The sequence below is a fragment of the Notechis scutatus genome, chromosome 1 (genome assembly GCF_049901735.1).
Source record: "Notechis scutatus isolate UNSWTSFEM ecotype Mainland chromosome 1, rNotScu1.2, whole genome shotgun sequence".
Classification (NCBI taxonomy): Eukaryota; Metazoa; Chordata; class Lepidosauria; order Squamata; family Elapidae; genus Notechis; species Notechis scutatus.
The window spans coordinates 248,325,683-248,345,386 of NC_142009.1; the positions used below are offsets into that span (position 1 = coordinate 248,325,683).

Consider the following 19,704-nt stretch of genomic DNA (forward strand, 5'->3'; position numbering starts at 1 on the left):
ACTGTGGATTCCAACTTTTCCTCAGACCGTGTTAATTCTTAGACTGAAAACATGAGAGATGGTTGGGAGGAACAGATTAGGATCCCGATGTAAATGGCATGCTAAAAAAGATTTCTAATTTTTATTCATGCTAGCAGAAAAGCCAAATCGGGGTAAAGGCTCATTTATAAGATCTTCCAAAATCCCAATTTACCATTATCATTCATCAAACATACCATCATATTCATCACAGATGAAATATACTGTATGAGGTTTTAGGAAATAAAGGGGGAAAACGGTATCTATTGATAAAGCAACCAGTGCAGCTTTCATGTCTAATAAGAGCTTTTATCTGTTGGATCAAAATTTGCTCTATAGTATAGATATTATAAAGAATCATTATTTCTTAAGCCATTTGAAAATGGATATGTTTATTTATTTAGCAAATTTATATAGTTGCCTAGCGCACAAACAGTGACTGTGGGCAGCATACAATTAAATAAATATCAGATATCGGCGTATAACACGCACTTTTTTTCCCCTGAAAATAGGGGGCAATGATGTATGCGTGTTATACGCCGATATAATGTTAAGAAGCCTTCGGTGAATGCTGCTGGGATCGGGATCAAGGACACAAATGAAAGAAGGGGAGGGAGGAAGCAACCCAAGCCTGTCCTTCTCTCTGGGTCAGCTCTCTCAGTCGCTCTCTCGCTCCTCCACCAGCACAGGAAGAAACTGCTTCAAAGAAGCGGGGGCTTTTCCTGTCGCCTCTCCCCCACCCCCACCCCGTCCGCCCGCCCGCCCGCCCGCAGTGCTCCGCTCTGCCTGCCTGCCTGCCTTCGTTAATGGTTAAATCGGAACAGCTTCGGCTGAGTAAAAGAGGCGAATAGTTATTATTCTCAGCCGAAGCTGCTCCCAAACAACCAGAAACTAAGGCAGGCAGGCAGAATTTTTTTAATTTTTTTTTTCCTGAAATTTCCCCCTTAAAATGAAGATGCGTGTTATACGCCAGTGCGTGTTATACGCCGATAAATACGGTATTTAAAACAAGTACAACATGTTAGTATCCATAACATTTGTCATTTCTTATCTACAAATTTCTCTTCTAAAAAAGCACATTCTTTAACCATATGGACCATTTCAGATATGAATGTAAATGATATAATATTAGATATTTGAATATTAGATTTTAAAAACTTAGTTTTATTAAAACACAATTTAATACAAAATATTTCATTGTTCATTATGGTTATTTCTCAACAGGGATGGATTGATAACTTTAATGGACCTAGTGGCCTTTTTATTGCTGTAAGTAACAGTTAAATGAAGGGGTTTTTTTCTCTTAAAAATGGAAATAATTTGAAATGGCTTTCTTAATGTGTTTTTTTTTTTAATTTTAAGGCAGGAAAAGGAATTCTTAGAACAATGCGAGCCTCAAATAATGCAGTTGCCGATCTTATTCCTGTAGATGTAGTCATCAATGCAACAATAGCTGCTGCTTGGTATTCAGGAGTTAATAGGTATAACAGGTGACAATTATTTTTTTATATAGGATAAGCAATAGTTATATAATATTAAATTATATAAGCTTAAATTTCCCCAAATATTGATGTTATTTTTGTTTGTTCTTTACACCTGTTAGGTTCCTTGAACTTAAAAAAAAAGGTCTAGCAGTTCTGCTGAGTGCCTCTGAATTACTCACCACACCCACTTATCCTTAGCCAGAAATTTATGACTGATTTCTGAGTTCATAAACTGAGCTATAATGCAAGATCAGGGAGTGTATGATCCTTCCTTGTTCTGAATATAAGTGATGGTTCAGACATGCTTGAGTTTTTTGACAGTGCTTCTTTCTTTGAAGATATTTCTGAACCTTCATTTATTTGTTTATTTAGGACCGTGATGGTGAATCCATGGAATGTGTGCCACAGGTGGCAAGCAGAGCCATTTGTGTGGGCACACGAGCCCCAGCCAAACTTACCTGCACTGCGCATGTGCGCGCCCCTCCCAGCTGATTTTCAGCCCATTTGAGGCTGTTTTTGCGCTCCCAGAGGCTCGAGGAAAGCATCTGCAGCCATGGGAGGCCGAAAAACGGGCCTTCCAGAAATACCAGAAGTGCCGAAATGGGCCCATTTTAAGCCTCCTGAGGCTGCAGAGGCTTCCCTCGAGCCTCCGGGAAGGCAAAAATGGCCCTCCGGAGGCTGAAAACGGGCACTTCTGTATTTCCGGAAGGCCCGTTTTTTGGCCTCCCGAGGCTGCAGAGGCTTCCCTCGAGCCTCCGGGAAGGCAAAAATGGCCCTCTGGAGGCTGAAAACAGGCACTTCTGTATTTCTGGAAGGCCCGTTTTTTGGCCTCCCAAGCCTGCAGAGGCTTCCCTCAAGCCTCCAGGAAGGCGAAAACGGCTGAAGCCCGTTGAAAATCAGCTGAGAGGCGCACGCATGTGCAGTGCAGGTAAGGGGGCAGGGATGTTGCACACGCATGCGCTGGGGGGATGGGGCGCATTGCATTGTGGGTGCTGGCACAAGCGTGCTTTCGGCACACCACAACAAAAAGGTTCGCCATCACTGATTTAGGAGATATATGGGCTGTTACAGCCCTAGAGTACAGGTAGTTCTTATAGAATACAGGTAGTTCTTGACATATTCATTTAGTGACTGTTTGAAGTTACAGTGGCATTGAAAAAGTTACTTATGGTCAGTCCTTGTACTTAATGAGCATTGCAGCATTCCCACCCTCGGTCCCATGATCAAACTTTAGGTGCTTGGTGACTTGTATTTATGATGTTTGCAGCATCCTGGGGTCATGTGATTGCCATTTGTAAGCTTCTCAGCCAGCTTCCAGCAAGCAAAGTCAATGAGGAAAGCCAGATTTGCTTAACAATCCGATAATTTAGTTAGCAGTAATAGGAATTTGTTTAACAGCTGTGGCAAAAAAAAAGTAGGAAAATTGGTCAGGACTCCCTGAACAAACCACCTTAGCAATGGAAATTCTGATCCCAAAAGGCACATTAAAAGAATTATATTATCAAGAGAGACAATCTGGAAAAGAAACAGCAAAAGACCTAAAAGTTAAATGTTGAATATGATGTACAGAACTTAAAATTCCAAAAGGCAGCAGGTAGTGCCAAATGCTGGTGCATTAGGAGGCCATTTTTTTCAGAGTGTGCTGCATGTTAGCTTGCTTTAGAGGACTTTATTTGTTTAATTCAGCAAGACATGGTCCTGCAATATCAGGTAACACTATCATCTGAATATATTGTCCCAGATTTAGGGATGGTACTGCATTCTAGATCCTAACTATTTCAAATAAAACTTACATGTTTTGGTGAAAGCAGAACAATTTGATTTCAGAGAAGCCTTCACTTACTTTAGTTCTGGCCAAATAAATATGAGTAGACCATTCTGTCTCTTTTGCACACCCCAGCCAAGTTCTTTTTTAACTTACGCACACCACTTCCTTTAATTGAAATGAAGGGAAGAGGTTTAAGTAATCAGTGTCAATCCTGTAAAACTGGCAAAATTTGCAGCAAGTTTGAGAGTATGCTGACAGGCATGAGTTGAGAACCATAGTCTCCTTATAAGCCCTAATTTTTTATAATTAAAAACCCAGAGTCATATATTTTTTCTTTTGCCTCTCTAAAAAATGGCCATGCATCAAAATTTCTATTCTAACTTTCCTTGAGGATCCTAATCCCATTGGATTATTTTGTAAATATAAGGTTAACTGATTGTTTGGGTGCTGTTTTACATTTCTGTTGCTCTACTTTTTATAATTATTCAGCCAGTTTTCTGCTGTTCTGCTTCTCTTTTTGACTGTGCCTAAATTGTTTTATACTGAGAGGAATGATATAAAAATGTAACCTTTCTTTTTCAGGCCAAGAAATATTATGGTATACAACTGTACAACCGGTGGCACTAATCCCTTTCATTGGGGTGAAGTTGGTAGGCCTTTTTTTTCTGTAGTAATTAGTTCATTTTATATAACTTACATAGATAGCCGTGTATCAAGTTAGACTCAGTTGGAACTACTTTTAAAAATAGCAGTGATTCTCCTAATTCTGCTATATTTTCCTTTCTATCTGGATACATCTGAAGGACTTTTTTTTGTTTTTGCTTTCTGTCAATAGATGATCCAGTTCGAAGTTCAACTTTAAAATGTACACAACTGACTCAGTTGTATACTCATTAATTTGTTATGTGTACAGGTAGTCTTTGACTTACAACAGTTCATTTAGTGACCTTTTGAAGTTACAAAGGCACTGAGAAAAGTGACATGACCATTTTTCACATTTATGACCATTGCAACATCCACATGGTCACATGATTTACAATCAGATGCTTGACAAATGGTTCATATTTATGAAGGTCGGGTGATGATATTTTGTGATCTTCTGACAAGCAAAGTCAAAGGGGGAGCCAGATTAGCTTAACAACTGGGTTACTAATTTAACAACTGCAGTAACTCACTTAACAAATGTGGCAAGAAAAGTTGTAAAGCATTTCTGATTTGGACATATTTATTACAAAACAATACTAAAGCACAAGAAATATGCTTTGAGACTGCATAGTATTTGCTGATATCCCTTACAGTACATATCAGGAAGCTGAGGAAAAAAGTCAAATTTTACTTCTGTTTCATTAGTTCATATGCTGCCACTGTATTATGCTGGAATTTATACTATCATTGCCATCTGATCCCATCATCAATTATTTGAGATTTAGCCTACCGTTTTAGTTTCTAAACTTTTCAGACTCCATGAGGTATATTGGTTTTGTATTTCCCAGAAGTCATTTAAAATTTAAATAATTGTCTAATCTAGGCATCAGCCTATAATCTCTCTCATTTACAGTTCTTTGGTTAAATTTTATGGGTGGTAAAAGGGAAGCTTGTATTTTTTTTCAACTGATTTATTTCTTTAGAGAAAAAATGGCTGATTTTACTAAATAAGGTTAAGGTAGAGAAAGCATCAGTTTAGATCCTTAAGGAAAGAATCTATTTTATATAGCGAGTTTGTAATTTTTACTTGAATGTTTTACTTAGTATATCTTAATTTTGAAATATTGCTTCAATGTAACGTGCCTGGGTTTTGTATGATTATGTAAATTATAGGAAGTTAAGCCTATGAAAAACTGTTCTCATTTATTCATAGATTTAATAAGTAAAAAAAGAGAAAAAGGGGAAACAGTTAAAAGGTAATGCTTAGGTATGCAAACAAGTCCAATGAGAAAGTTTTGTAATTTTAGTGTAATTGCATAATTTAACTTTGTTAGTTAATGAAGTATGTGTAAGAAATAATGTGGTTTAAATCACATTATTTATGGGAATAATACTATCTGTTGTGATGTCCATGGACGTCCAGTACATTTACATGGTTATTATCAAAGCTGTTACACAACTTTTCTTTCTTAGAATACCATGTAATATCCACTTTCAAGAGGAATCCTCTCGAACAGGCCTTCAGACGGCCCAATGTAAATCTAACATCCAATCACCTTTTATATCACTACTGGATTGCTGTAAGCCATAAGGCCCCAGCATTCCTGTATGATATCTACCTCAGGATTACAGGAAGAAACCCAAGGTAATGGTGACTAGCTCTGCTTTGTGTTCCTCTGGCTATTTACAATCCATGCTTACACAATTAACACTTTTTTTCCTTTTTCATAATGATGGTTGAATGGAATGTTAAATCCACAGAAGTGTTCGAATCCAAGTCTGCTGTTTTCCGACAACAGTGAAAATGGTGTAGTATGGAGTACTTAACCCATTAAGATGTCTAGAGATGATTGGATTTATTCTTTGAACAAGAGCTACTCAGAACATTTTGACCCTTATTTTTCCTACAGAATGTTACGTAAATTTGATATTCAAGAGGAATCCTTTAGAACATGCAATCAGGCGTCCCAATCTTAAAATCCAGTCCAACCCCTTTATTCATCATTATTGGACTACGGTCGGTCACATACTTCCTGCGTTCTTATACGATGTTGTTCTCAGGTTGACAGGTCAGAAACCGTGGTAAGAAAGAAAGGGCTAATTTTTTGCTAAAAGCAATGGAAGCTTGGTGGCAGTTTAGATCAATGGCATGAGCTTTTTTTACCTTAGATTTACTAATGGAAGAACCAACAATAACCGTAAAAGAGCTGGATATTTTGGGGGCTTAGTGGCTGGCTGACATTTGCTTTATTAGAGTCATTGATCCATGTCACGCAGTTTCTATGCTCTTCAAATCATCCTACTCTAGCACTGTTATTGAAAATTATAAGCTAAAATGAATGGGGAGGGGAAGGGGATAGAAGAGATACTAAAAACTATGGTACACATGGTTTCTTTAACGAATTTAGATAATTTAGGGCACATTTTCTATCACCATCATTTGGCTTATAATTCTTTTGGCTTAGGAATTTTTTTAAGCGGGCAAAAGGTATACTTTTACTCATCAAATCTGCATATTTTTTCTCTATCTTAACATTTTAAAATGGCAACTTTTTCAAGCTTTCTTTTGCAGAATTGCTGCTCAAACTGCACAGCCTCCACCCCCCAAAATCTGAAGGAACAGAAGATATGTCGTTATTATTTCAGTAGTTTAGTATTTGGAGAGGAGAAGGAAACTATATATCTATATCTGTAAATATAAATACACGTAAACGCACACATACAAAGTCAAAGATTGTAGGTATGTGTATGTGTGCGTGTGTATATACCTGTGAGAAAATGAATATGTCTTTGACTTTGGGAACTCTTATCATTTCTCTTACAGGATTAATATACTGTTCCAATAAATAGAAATAATTTTAGTAAACACAGCTCTTTTTTGCCATAACAATTTAGGCAATAGTTTTCATTTGTTCCATGGTATAGGCAACAAGCAAAGGCAACTGAATGAGTCTGTAATATTTTCCCAAGTCCATAAACAGCAATTTTACTAATTGTACTCTTCAGAACAACTTTCCCATAAAGGATACTGGGCCTTTGTTGGTATCATTGTTGTCATTTTGGCAGTCTTCTCTACATTCCTAGAAGAAAGTTCTAGAGTAGAGAACTTCTTTTCCATTCCCAGAAGCGCTTCACACTCTTCCCCTCCTCCCAGAAGCTCTTCTCTCTCTTCCCCTCCCCCCAGCCATTGTGTAATACAACTTTCAGATGTAATTCATGTTTTAATAGACTATATTTGAACTCTGTAAAACATGCTTTAGTAGGTGACATCACCTGGATGACTTTGTTTTGGCTTGGAATCTAAGCAGAGGTTAGGCCTGATTACTTCTTTAATAGGAGACCACCAGGAAATGGCAGGAACTGCAGGAGGTTGAAAAATTATATGCCAAAATAATATGTCTGAAAAACTACTTCCATACTATTAACACGAAAAATACATGAATGTGCCTATATTAAGTTGAGGTCATTTTAAATCCTTGACTTTAATTGTGGGAAAGATGGTTTTTGGATTAAAACATTTTTTTAAAAAAATGTTTTCTACCAGCGAAACTTGTATTTCCTAAACATGCTTGTATCTAACTGGTAGCTATACCTGTTAAAAACATACCACGGTGAACTGATAATTATCCCATGAATTCTGCATATTCTGCCTGCTACAAGAAAATTCAAGATTCCTATATAATGATGAATACATACACTTATAAAATGCTTTGTTTCCAGTCTTGTTTATACTGAAATCCTACCAAACAAAGTAAAAGTGATTCATTGTAAAAAGCAGGTACTATCTGTCTTTCAGAACGCCTTTTTGTATAGAATTAGTTTGTAGTGAGCTGAAATGTAATGGTTTCTATAAGATAAAAAGTTTATTATTTGAAAATTTGGCACATTTTGGAACTGAGTGCCATGAAATCAAAATCCAGATCACCATCCCTCCAGGACATTATGATCATATAGCATAATTGGTGATCAAATGCTAGTCCTCATACCTGTATTTTTATATTTTAGGAGCAAGAAAGTAGTTTGAAGTAACCAATTTGTTGCTGAAATGGTTTAATAAAACATTCCAATTATCTTTAATAATAACAATCTATAACTCAGGTAGAATATGTGCACCCAATTTAGTTCATAAGCTCCAACCATAATTCAAACATTAATATCAAAATATATTTCAAATAAGCCATAACAGGAAAAACACTTCCTTTGTGATGGTGTTTTAATGTATAATTAGAGATCCAAGAAAGAGACAATTTCTGCTTCTATTATTTATGAAAGAAGCTGAATTAGTATCAACATTTATCAGAGTAAAATAAAAGACCAGGGAAACCTTACAAATATATTTTTAGCTGCCCGCTAAATGGGATGAAAGCAATCTGTAGTACTCCCAGTATTGCTTAAATATAATTTTCAGCATCCCAGACAGCCAGGTCAGTATGAAGATATTTGGAATTTTAGCTCAACAATATCTGTGACAAGTTGTTGCCTCACTACCCCTCTTAAGAAATCAAAAAATTATGATCACAATACCTTAATAACCCCCCAGTCCTATTTAGGAAAGCTGTGTTTGTGTCTTTTGATTAAATTTGGTTTAAGTGCTTGCTTAATTTTTCACACACATGGCATATTGTGTAATTTTGTCAAGCATTTTCATTTCTTTGCTGGCAAAGAAATCCAGTGTAGTTTGCTATAATGAAAAGTGGGGCTAGATTATTTTTATCCTAGCAGTGGTTTCTCTGTTTGGCTATTTGAGCTGGTTATTGTTGACAAAGTTGTATATTATATAAACGAGACAGAATAAGATTTTGCATGTTTTAACATGATTTTTTAAAAAAAAAACAAGGTGAGCATAGAAATGTAGAGAATAGAAAAATCAAAGGCCACTGTATTAAACTTGCAATATAATTCGTCTGCAGTATAAAATAACTTTGTGTTGTAATGCTATCTAATAGTGGGAAGGAGGGGGATGTAAACAAGAAGTACAATCCATTAAAATTCATTTTGTTCTGTGTTGATCATAAACAATATTTAAATAGAAGCTTCCCTTTAGCAAAAATTCTCCAGATATCAAATAACTTAGGAAAAGTTTATTTTCTTTACATAATTTTTGTCTTACCTTTTAGCCACACATAGTATTGAACAATTAATAATAATAAAATAGGAAACAGTATAACACAATAAAAAAATGGAAACAAAAATAGAATACAGCAGTAAAAATATGAAGGAATTTTTCTTTATAGGAAAAAACAATGTAGTATATTAAGGACAACAGAGGGTTCGAGTCTTACTTTGGCAAGAAGTTTCAAAAGTTGGAAGCATCCACAGAGAACTTTTTCTGTTATTCTCCCAACAACTCTGAGGATCAAAATAAAAGTAATTCTCAAATTATTTTAAATCCTAGCATCTTAAAGAGGGAAAACATTTTGTTCCAAATAAGTTGATTCCAAATAATATACTGCAGGGTTTGTAAGTTAATGTCAGTGGCTTCAGGAGTAACATGCTATTATAATTAGTTGCAATCTATAGCCTGAGTGCAGCAACCTGTATCAGCTGAGATATCAAAATATGATTCTGCCTATTATAATTTTAATGGAATGGAACTAAGATATTAAATGTTATGAATTTTAAATACTACATGAAAGGTCATTTGTGACCTGTCTTTAGTTTTGTAAAGGAACACTGAAGAATTCTGGAATTCTTTTTGAGAATAGCAATATGGGGGAGTTCAGTCAAGCTGGATTTTTTTCTGATTTTGTTTCTTTAATAAATATTTTCCATTTTTAAATGTAATAGGTTGAATATATTCTGTGGTATCTCTCAGTTTTTGTAGGACTGTGATTCGGTTTGATAGAGTTGGATGTTTTCTGTTGTATTATGTAATTCATCTGTCTGACAAAAATAACATCACAACTCAGACACTAATAATTCCATAAAATCTGCAGCATGTGGACTATTCATGCAGATATACAGTGGTTCTTAAGCAGAAAAGCGCTGTGAGGAGCATTCCTTGAAGAAAGACTGTTTGAGAGTGTTTTTAACTCGTGAAAATTATTATACTTAAGTATATACGATGATACCTGCAAAATGTTCTAATGGTATTCTAATGCTGTTAGAATATGTTAGTCCCTTATTTGCTTGGCAATTACAGCTTAATATACCTAATGTAATCATTTATTGCCATAAAGCACAAATGAATAAATGTTTCATTCATATAGCCACTAGCTTTTGTATAAAAGATATAACTAAATAGGTATCACCTGAGACAGTTTACAAGTAAGATAATAACATAATAAAAATATGCTTATTTATATAATTTGTAAGGATTGATTATGTTTCATCAAATTGATATCAATTTTTAGCAATTACATACATTTTCTCCATGACAGACTGTCCCTAACCTGGTCCTTAAAGGATTGGTAATATTTAGAGTGCAGTGATAATATTTAGAAAAGTGCTTTACTAATTAAATAGAAGAAGCTAGATTAGAATATCATAAACTAAAACCACAACTATCCAGCAGACAATAAAATGAAACCAAACTAATCTCTAAAAATAAATTGTGACAGTACTGAAAGAGAGGTCTTGATCAGACTGGAAAAGTGAAATGCTTTCCAGGAAAGAAAATATAAAAGTAATGTATGTATGTATATGTACATACATATGCATATGTATATATGAGGAGTTCAACCTGAGACCCTGGCAACATTTATTTTGAGAAACAATCTAGGATACCTCTTAGTGTCCTTTTCAAAAACTTAGTTATATTTGTCTCATGAATTTTATATCATTAAGGATGCTTGTTTATAACAAGTTTGATTGAGTTAGATGTTATGCTTATAAATGTTTGAAAGAATACTTTATAACAGGGGTCACCAACCCCGGGCCGCGGACTGGTACCAGACTGTGGCTTGTTAGGAACCAAGCCGCGTAAGCAGCAGGCAACCAAGCGGAGCTTCATCTGTGCATGCATGGGATCTAGGCTGCACATGAAATCATTCAATTTTCCTAATGAAACCTGTCCCTGGTGCCACAAAGGTTGCGGATAGCTATTTTATAACATGGATGATATGTATAATTTCTCTTAATATAACCCAGAAGCTGTTAAGATCCATTGGGAGTTTCACTGTTCTGAATTATTTTACAGAAGGTTGTTGTTCATATTTCAGATGTATGTCTTCCTTTGGCTATCCTCAATATAAGCAAGTTACCATAACTGAATAAAAGAAATATGTCTTTCTAACGCAACCTTTTTTTCATGGTGACTTTTCTTTTCATCCTTCACTTTTCTATCTTCCTGATGATCAGTGCTTTCTATTATAAGGTTCAGTCTTGAAATGGTCATGGTCAGAATAGCTGTCAAATAAGGTTCTAGGGGTTTGTATTCCTGGTTGTAGCAGCACCAACAAAAAGTACAAAAGAATTCAGAGTTCACTAAATTCAAGTTCAGAGATACTAGTATTTTAAAGCTATTTTTCAAGTTGATCCTACTAATAGAATGCACTATATTCAAACAAAATATTTACTGTTGATTGATTCAGGCAATAAACATGAATAGAATATTTCTGCATATTAAGTAGTAGACATCTAAACCAGCATGATGCAAAGCATTATTTATAACCAGTATTTAAAAGAAGATGGTTTTATAAAGAAACATTTCTTCCACGACCTTTTCAATTTCTAAATTAATGGGCAATGGAGTATCTCCATGCAAATCTCATCTGAATTATTTGTGAATTATACTGTAGAGTTGTGCAGAGCTTCAAATTCAAAAGGTTAAAGATAATTTGAAGTGCATTGTGATCCCCCCAAAAGGCACTGATTTAAAGGAGCTGCAATTGTTGTTATGAGTTCCCTTCATATCTGCACAGCCCTAATTTATAGATAGATTTTGGTGTTCACAGTACTATCGAAGAAAAGGACCTCAGCCTTTCAGCGGGGGAAGGGGGGGGGAATGATTTAACATGCTATGCAGAAATACTCTGGTTTTGAAAAGTCTACTTCAAGTTTTAATGGTGTAATGAGCAAACTGGAGGATCCTCTGAAGGAACCTTCCTTCTAAGTGTTGAGTCATATTTAAGTTGTGAGTGTGATCTTCTTTAATAACATATTTCCCTGGGCTATAGGATGATGAAAACAATAACACGTCTTCACAAAGCTATGGTGCTATTGGAGTACTTTACAAGTAATTCATGGGTCTGGAACACAGACAATGTCAATATGCTTATGAGCCAGCTGAGTCCTGAAGACAAAAAGGCAAGTTACATTTGTGTTGGTTTGCTTGCTAACAATGTAGTACATAAGGTATTTCAATTAAGGAACAAAATGAAAACATAAGAAACTAATGAAAAGATAAAGCTTTAGCGTGATCCCCTTCTATAGTGGCTGGCTTTGATCTATTGTAGTTTTTCTGAAACAACAATGCCAGATGTATTCAGTATGCCCATTTTCATAATAATTAGATCTAACAGATAGATCTTTGTATGGGCAGCATTGGAATCCCAGATAAACCAAAATAAAGTTAGTATATATATAAGTACACTGCTCAAAAAAATAAAGGGAACACTTAAACAACACAATGTAACTCCAAGTCAATCACACTTCTGTGAAATTAAACTGTCCGCTTAGGTAGCAACACTGATTGACAGTCAATTTCACATGCTGTTGTGCAAATGGAATAGACAAGAGGTGGAAAGCATAGGCAGTTAGCAAGACATCCCCAATAAAGGAGTGGTTCTGCAGGTGGTGACCACAGACCACTTCTCAGTTCCTATGCTTTCTGGCTGATGGTTTGGTCACTTTTGAATGCTGGCGGTGCTGTCACTCTAGTGGTAGCATGAGACGGAGTCTACAACCCACACAAGTGGCTCAGGTAGTGCAGCTCATCCAGGATGGCACATCAATGCGAGCTGTGGCAAGAAGGTTTGCTGTGTCTGTCAGCGTAGTGTCCAGAGCATGGAGGCGCCACCAGGAGACAGGCCAGTACATCAGGAGACGAGGAGGCCGTAGGAGGGCAACAACCCAGCATCAGGACCGCTACCTCCGCCTTTGTGCATGGAGGGACAGGAGCACTGCCAGAACCCTACAAAATGACCTCCAGCGGGCCACAAATGTGCATGTGGCTGCTCAAACGGTCAGAAACAGACTCCATGAGGGTGGTATGAGGGCCTGACGTCCACAGGTGGGGGTTGTGCTTACAGCCCAACACCATGCAGGACGTTTGGCATTTGCCAGAGAACACCAAGATTGGCAAATTCGCCACTGGCACCCTGTGCTCTTCACAGATGAAAGCAGGTTCACACTGAGCACATGTGACAGACGTGACAGGATCTGGAGACGCCGTGGAGAACGTTCTGCTGCCTGCAACATCCTCCAGCATGACCAGTTTGGCAGTGGGTCAGTAATGGTGTGGGGTGGCATTTCTTTAGGGGGCCGCACAGCCCTCCATGTGCTCGCCAGAGGTAGCCTGACTGCCATTAGGTACCGAGATGAGATCCTCAGACCCCTTGTGAGATCATATGCTGGTGCGGTTGGCCCTGGGTTCCTCCTAATGCAAGACAATGCTAGACCTCATGTGGCTGGAGTGTGTCAGCAGTTCCTGCAAGACGAAGGCATTTATGCTTTGGACTGGCCCGCCCATTCCCCAGACCTGAATCTAATTGAGCACATCTGGGACATCATGTCTCATGCCACATTCACCACAGACTGTCCAGGAGTTGGGGGATGCTTTAATCCAAGTGTGGGAGGAGATCCCTCAGGAGACCATCCGCCACCTCAGCAGGAGCATGCCCAAGCATTGTAGGGAGGTCATATAGGCACGTGGAGGCCACACACACTACTGAGCCTCATTTTGACTTGTTTGAAGGACATTACATCAAAGTTGGATCAGCCTGTAGTGTTTTTTTCCACTTTAATTTTGAGTGTAACTCCAAATCCAGACCTCCATGGGTTGGTAAATTTGATTTTCATTGATAATTTTTATGTGATTTTGTTGTCAGCACATTCAACTATATAATGAACAAAGTATTTAATAAGAAGATTTCATTCATTCAGATATAGGATGTCTTATTTTTGTTTTCCCTTTATTTTTTTGAGCAGTGTATATTTTCCATAGAGTAGGAAAAATATTTGCTTTTAAAATAAAAACTCATACATATTAAAATGTTAACATTAAGGGAGGATGATAGAAACCCATTTTAAAAATGATACTTGGATGGTAAAGAAAACCTTTAGATGTGAGATTTGCCATAATTGGATACCCAAATTGAATGCTGATACACTTTTGTAACTGTATTAAGAAAAGGGAGAAGTAACTTTTGGTATTATAGGACCTAGACCAAGGGTCTTCAAACTTGGCAAGTTTAAGACTTGTGGACCAACTCCCAGAATTCCTGAGCTAACATGACTGGAGGAGGAATTCTGGGAGTTGAAGTCCACAAACCTTAAAGCTGTCGAGCTTGAAGACCCCTGACCTAGACACAATAATTCTATATAATTACATAGATCCAGTTACATAGATAAATAATTCCATTGAACTCTGAATAAACATTTATACAATTCATTTGTTACCCTTTCAAATGTGTGATATAGCCAATTTTCACACAGACACCTTTTATTTTGATATTGTTTTAAAGGGCCGAGTAGAAAAGACTGTTGGTATCAACATGTTTCTTATGTAATTCTGCTTGTGATTATTATAAGCCTTATAAGGGATCCAAGAGTTTGAATTTATTTGTGCCGTCAATATTATGGGTCATTAATGGAAGTTAATTCTTAGATTGGATGGATAGTTGATGTTTTATTTGTTTTTACTAAGAAACAATGTTTTATCCATTGTACTCCTGATTTGAGCTTAAAACTATATTTTTTTTAGTAATAGATACATTGTTTAATTTTTATATCAGGTATTTAATTTTGATGTTCGGCAGTTACATTGGGCAGAATATATGGAAAATTACTGCATGGGAACAAAGAAGTATGTATTGAATGAAGAAATGTCTGGTCTCCCAGCAGCTCGGAAACACTTAAATAAGTATGTGAACTTGACTTCTTTGTTCCATAAATTAATATGTATTTATGTCAACTATTCTGAATGTAAAATGTTGATGAGCTGTGGGGGCACGGATTAGAATGCAATATTGCAGGCCAACTTTGCCCACACCAGGAGTTTGATCCTACCTGGCTAAAGATTGACTCAGCTTTCTATCCTTCCAAATTGGACCCAGATTGTTGAGTGAATATGCTGACTGTTAACTGTCCAGAGAATGCTGTAAAGCTCTATGTAGTGGTATATAAGCGGGGGTGGGATGCTGGAGGCTCGCAGGGAGTTCGGGAGAGCCCCTAGCTAAGATGTGTAGTTCGGGGAACCCCCAAATCCCACTCCTGGCTGGCCCCGCCCACCCCACCCCTCCGAGGAGTCCCCACCCGGCCCATTTTGGATGCAGGTAAGTGCAGGACACATGGGGGGGATCGCTCTGGGAGATCGAAAAACAGGTTTCCCAGAAGTTAGAGAAAGCTGGAAATGGGCCCGCTTCCAGCTTCCAGAGAGCCTCCAGAGCCTGGCAAGGCCGTTTTCGCCCTCCCAGAGACTCAAGGAAAGCCTTCGGAGCCTGGGAAGGGCAAAAACACTCCCCCAGCTGTGGTGCAAGAGGCCGACTCGGCCACACCCACCATGGCCACGCTACCCAGCAACCGGGCAGAGAACCTTTTGCTAAAATTTTTGAAGCCCATCGCTGTCTAAGTGCTAGTTCTATTAATAGGCAGTGTCTTCTGTTTTTTAATTAGAAGCCAGCTTTTGGCAATACACTTAGAAAGAGAAACTTACCAAGAGCCTATGCTCTATAGAAACCACTGACAAAGAAACATAGTCATAGAATTCATCTAGGTCCACATCAAAGTGAGAAAAATTCAACATTATGCCTTCCTTCTGGAACAGATAAAGTCCAAATGCAGAGCCTAGATTGAGAAAATATGGAGTGATTCTAGTTGAAAATTAAACTATTAAATTAAGCACAGGTGCACAAAACCATAGACAAAACAAAGGTAATTTCTTTCTTCCACTTTCCCATGGAAATTATATTGAAATCCACTTAAATGCACATAACCCTCCACCCCATGCACACATAATAATTTTAGATCTCCAAGGAAACCCAATGAGATTTTAGATTTGTTTGTGAACTTAATTCAAACAGCATAAGAAGACTTTCACAGACTAGTCAAAGATATGAACATGCATAAAATATCAATGTCTACACTAAGATATATAGAAGCCATAGTCACATAAGTTATTTTTAAAAAAAGATTCATTGTTGCTTTATTTACTGAATACCTATTAGCTATTGCTATTGATGTAATTCTGTGAATGTCAAAAATGTATGAAGGCAGGCAACAATAACTCTTCTGTAAATATTTAAACACTTCTGTAGTTATTAAAATAATCAATTGACATTCTTACTATAATCATTTCAAAACATGCTAAATAGGTGTTTTGGTAAAGTAATTTAGATCCACCAAGACTCCCATATTTCTTGCCTATCTCTTTTGCCTGAATATTACATACTGGGGTTTTGATGACCTTTTAAGTTGGGGAGAATGATACTATTTGTATCAGTCTTTCAAATATAAGTTATCTTGTAATTCTTAGTACCCTGCAGGAAAAGAGCATACGAATTGCATAAAAATCTTTATGTATGATGGGAGAATTCTATGATAGGAAAGGAAATCTCTATTGCAGAACAGTATAGTTTACCAGTGTGCAGATTTTATATAACTAGTTTGTTGTAGTGTCAGTAAGAAAACTGTACGCGCTACTATAAAAGTTCCTTTCTGATATAAATTTTATAAAGAAATGTTGTGTTTCATCCTCAAGCTGTTATATTTTTATTTACTAGTTTTCTTAAGTTTCCCACATTTGTTATTTTTTTCTTTCTCTTGATTTGATTTATCTCTAGGCTAAGAAACATACGGTATGGCTTCAATACAGTACTTGTAATCCTCATCTGGCGAATTTTCATTGCAAGATCGCAAATGGCAAGAAATATCTGGTATTTTGTTGTTAGCCTATGCTACAAGTTCCTCTCTTACTTCAGAGCATCCAGCACTATGAGATACTAGAGATGACAATTCCAGCATTAGGACATCTATGCATTTGGTGGTCTAATGGCACAAAGCCGTATAATATACCTACTCATCTTGTCTTTTGTAAAAACATGAAATATTAGATCTGGATTGTGAAATACAGTTCATGTGATGCTTAATTGTGTATTTCTGTGAAGATTATATGGCTAATCTGGATCAATCTCTCATTAGGCAAATATGTAGGTAAGATATCCAAGCAGATTTAATACATCTGTATGAGGAAAATGTTAGGCCATTGACCAGTGTAACTGCAATTCTGGAATGCATTCAATTAAAATCTGCCTTAACATAGTAAACTTAATTTTTATTGCAAATAAGCGCATTTAGATAAAGTAAACAAATTATTCTCTTGGGCGGCAATTTATTTGAGAATCACAGCAGATTTTTCTGGTTAATCTTATGAGAAATATTCCTTGTAAATTATTTAAATGGGGCATTCTGTTAATCTTTTCTTCTTAGCTCTTTTCCAGAGGCTCTTAACTGTACAAAAATTACTAAAAAATTCTGAAATCTTTTTTTGGGGGGAGGTGTAGTGCTGTTACAAGTACACCTACACATCTGGGATAATGCACAGGAAACAGTTAACTGTCCACCACTGAGAATTATACCCAAACATTAGAATGCTTGAACACTGTTTCCCTCAGCCATTTCTTAAGCCCATTATCCAACAGGCAGAATACTTTTAAGAAGAAAACTGCCATTGGTATGCAGTATTTTATCTCAAGCTTATGAATTGTGGCTATAAAAGAGGGTACAAAGAGGAAATGATGAAATAAGTTATTTTGAAAGCAAGAGAAACTTTCACTACAGATAAGGAACTTGAGATCTGAATAGGAAAAAAGACTGTTCTCTGTGTTACCCATATAATTTAAAATGAATTACCAAATGCTTTCTTTAGCATTTAGGAGTCAGTATATTTTTGCTAAATAAGTTCAGTAGTTTCAGTAGAAATAGTTGAAACAAAAAGTAGAACATGGAAGTTGTTAATTAATTCCTACTTGTGCTAATATCTTTTTCTATATGTCTAAATTGATTTAGCAGTAAGCATCCATTTGCAACTGTCCACATATAATGTAGATTTGAATTATGCTACATTTAAAACATGATTTTTATATCTCATGACATGTTCTACATTCTGTGCTAATTTAGATGCTCTTATTTGCTATAATCCACATTTCCAGGCATAGTATAGGTTAATCTGATCAACTTCTAGTATATCTATTTTTATTACTATGTTTAAATAAATTGTGAATGAATCATACAAGTGTTATGCACAAGACATATGTGTCCTACACTTATTATTCCACATTCAAACATTATGCCACTGTTAAAATCTTCCATATAATTGTGCTTCTACTTTTAAAAAGAATGTTTCCTTGTTAAAATTTAACTATTTTTCTCATAGTTAAATATGATTTTTTTAAAGAACAAAACCTTAATGTGCATATAATATTTACAGGGATACAACATGTTGCATGGTCAAGGACCACACTCTTTTAAAGAGTGTACGAGACTGCTGCTGCAATGGTGGAATACAATAAATTGTGAACTTTGTGATGTAACATTTTACCATTTATTTGCAACATCCTTACTATGTCTGTTACCGTTGCTCCCTAAATAATTCCTCACTGACCATATATTGGTTTGGCACATTGGAATAGATGTCTGGAACTTAGCGTGCAAGAGGATGGGTGTATATGTGTACATGTGTACACAGGTGTAATAAATATCGGTAAGGCAACTGAATGTTACTTAGATAGTCATTTTTTCCTGTGTATCTTGTTTTATGGAATAAATTATAGGTTTCCTTAAAACAAATACAACTGAGAAATAACACAACATAACATTTTTTTGAGACAAAGTTTTCAACTTCTACACATCTAGGTGATTCATGCTATTTTCATATCTAAATATTCTCATGCTACGCTTGCTAATTTAGCAGTTTAAATAACAATTGTTTTGAACCTAAATATGTGAATTTGAATATTAGCCTCAAAAGTTTCAAAGTTCTCAAAAAATTGTCAAATCCAAAGTATGAGAAAAAGGCATTATGAAACAAATCCCTTGAATATGCCAGAATTTAGAATTAGGGTTACAGAAACAACATTCCTCTGCAGTGTAAGTTCCCTATTGTAAGAAGAGATATCAGAAACAGCATTTTGAATAATTATTTAATAAAAATATTTGGGTGCCTTTGTCTGTAAACCAAAAATAAACAAATTCCTGAGTATTGCATTTGTTGGATTTAATCAGGTAGCTTAAGCTAAATGTGAAATCTTAATTGAAAGTATCATGTGCTATGAAATACGTAGTTAGAACTAGATATACTACTTTGCTTTAAATGTTTGTGGTAAACTTTGGAAGATGAGAGAAAGATAAAAGCACATCATTACCAATTTTCCTTCCTTGAAAGGAAAAAACAAAGTAGAGATATCATTGATCATTGAATCCAGAAAATACCTGAAATTTCATTAAAACATTGTTTTACCGTGCTTTTAAAAAAGTACATTCACATAAATTGAAGACTTACCTATAAACAAGTTTTCAGTCCGTGTTTACCTATGATTATTAACACAACACAATTTTTAAAAGAAACTTGTGCATTAGTTAAGGCAAATTTTGAATGGCTTGTGTCATGGTATATCTTCTGTTCTACCTTAA

The 19,704-nt window shown here is 36.1% G+C and overlaps 1 protein-coding gene across 7 annotated transcripts in view; it reads left to right on the forward strand.

The window, feature by feature from the left end:
- The window catches only part of FAR1 (fatty acyl-CoA reductase 1), a 59,778-nt gene extending 40,502 nt beyond the window's left edge, over positions 1–19,276 (forward strand). For 2 of the 7 annotated variants that reach the window (XM_087951003.1, XM_026664815.2), the window contains exons 6-12: positions 1,243–1,287; positions 1,381–1,508; positions 3,853–3,920; positions 5,389–5,560; positions 12,033–12,162; positions 14,811–14,938; positions 16,857–19,276. In XM_087951003.1, coding sequence (XP_087807129.1) covers positions 1,243–1,287; positions 1,381–1,508; positions 3,853–3,920; positions 5,389–5,560; positions 12,033–12,162; positions 14,811–14,938; positions 16,857–17,019 — 834 coding nt within the window. In that variant the 3' untranslated portion in view covers positions 17,020–19,276. Of the gene's footprint in view, positions 1–1,242; positions 1,288–1,380; positions 1,509–3,852; positions 3,921–5,388; positions 5,561–5,825; positions 5,998–12,032; positions 12,163–14,810; positions 14,939–16,856 lie in introns of all 7 variants that reach the window. The other 5 variants (XM_087951004.1, XM_026664818.2, XM_087951005.1 and 2 more) reach the window with 3 other exon arrangements.
- Positions 19,277–19,704: the final 428 nt, after the last annotated feature.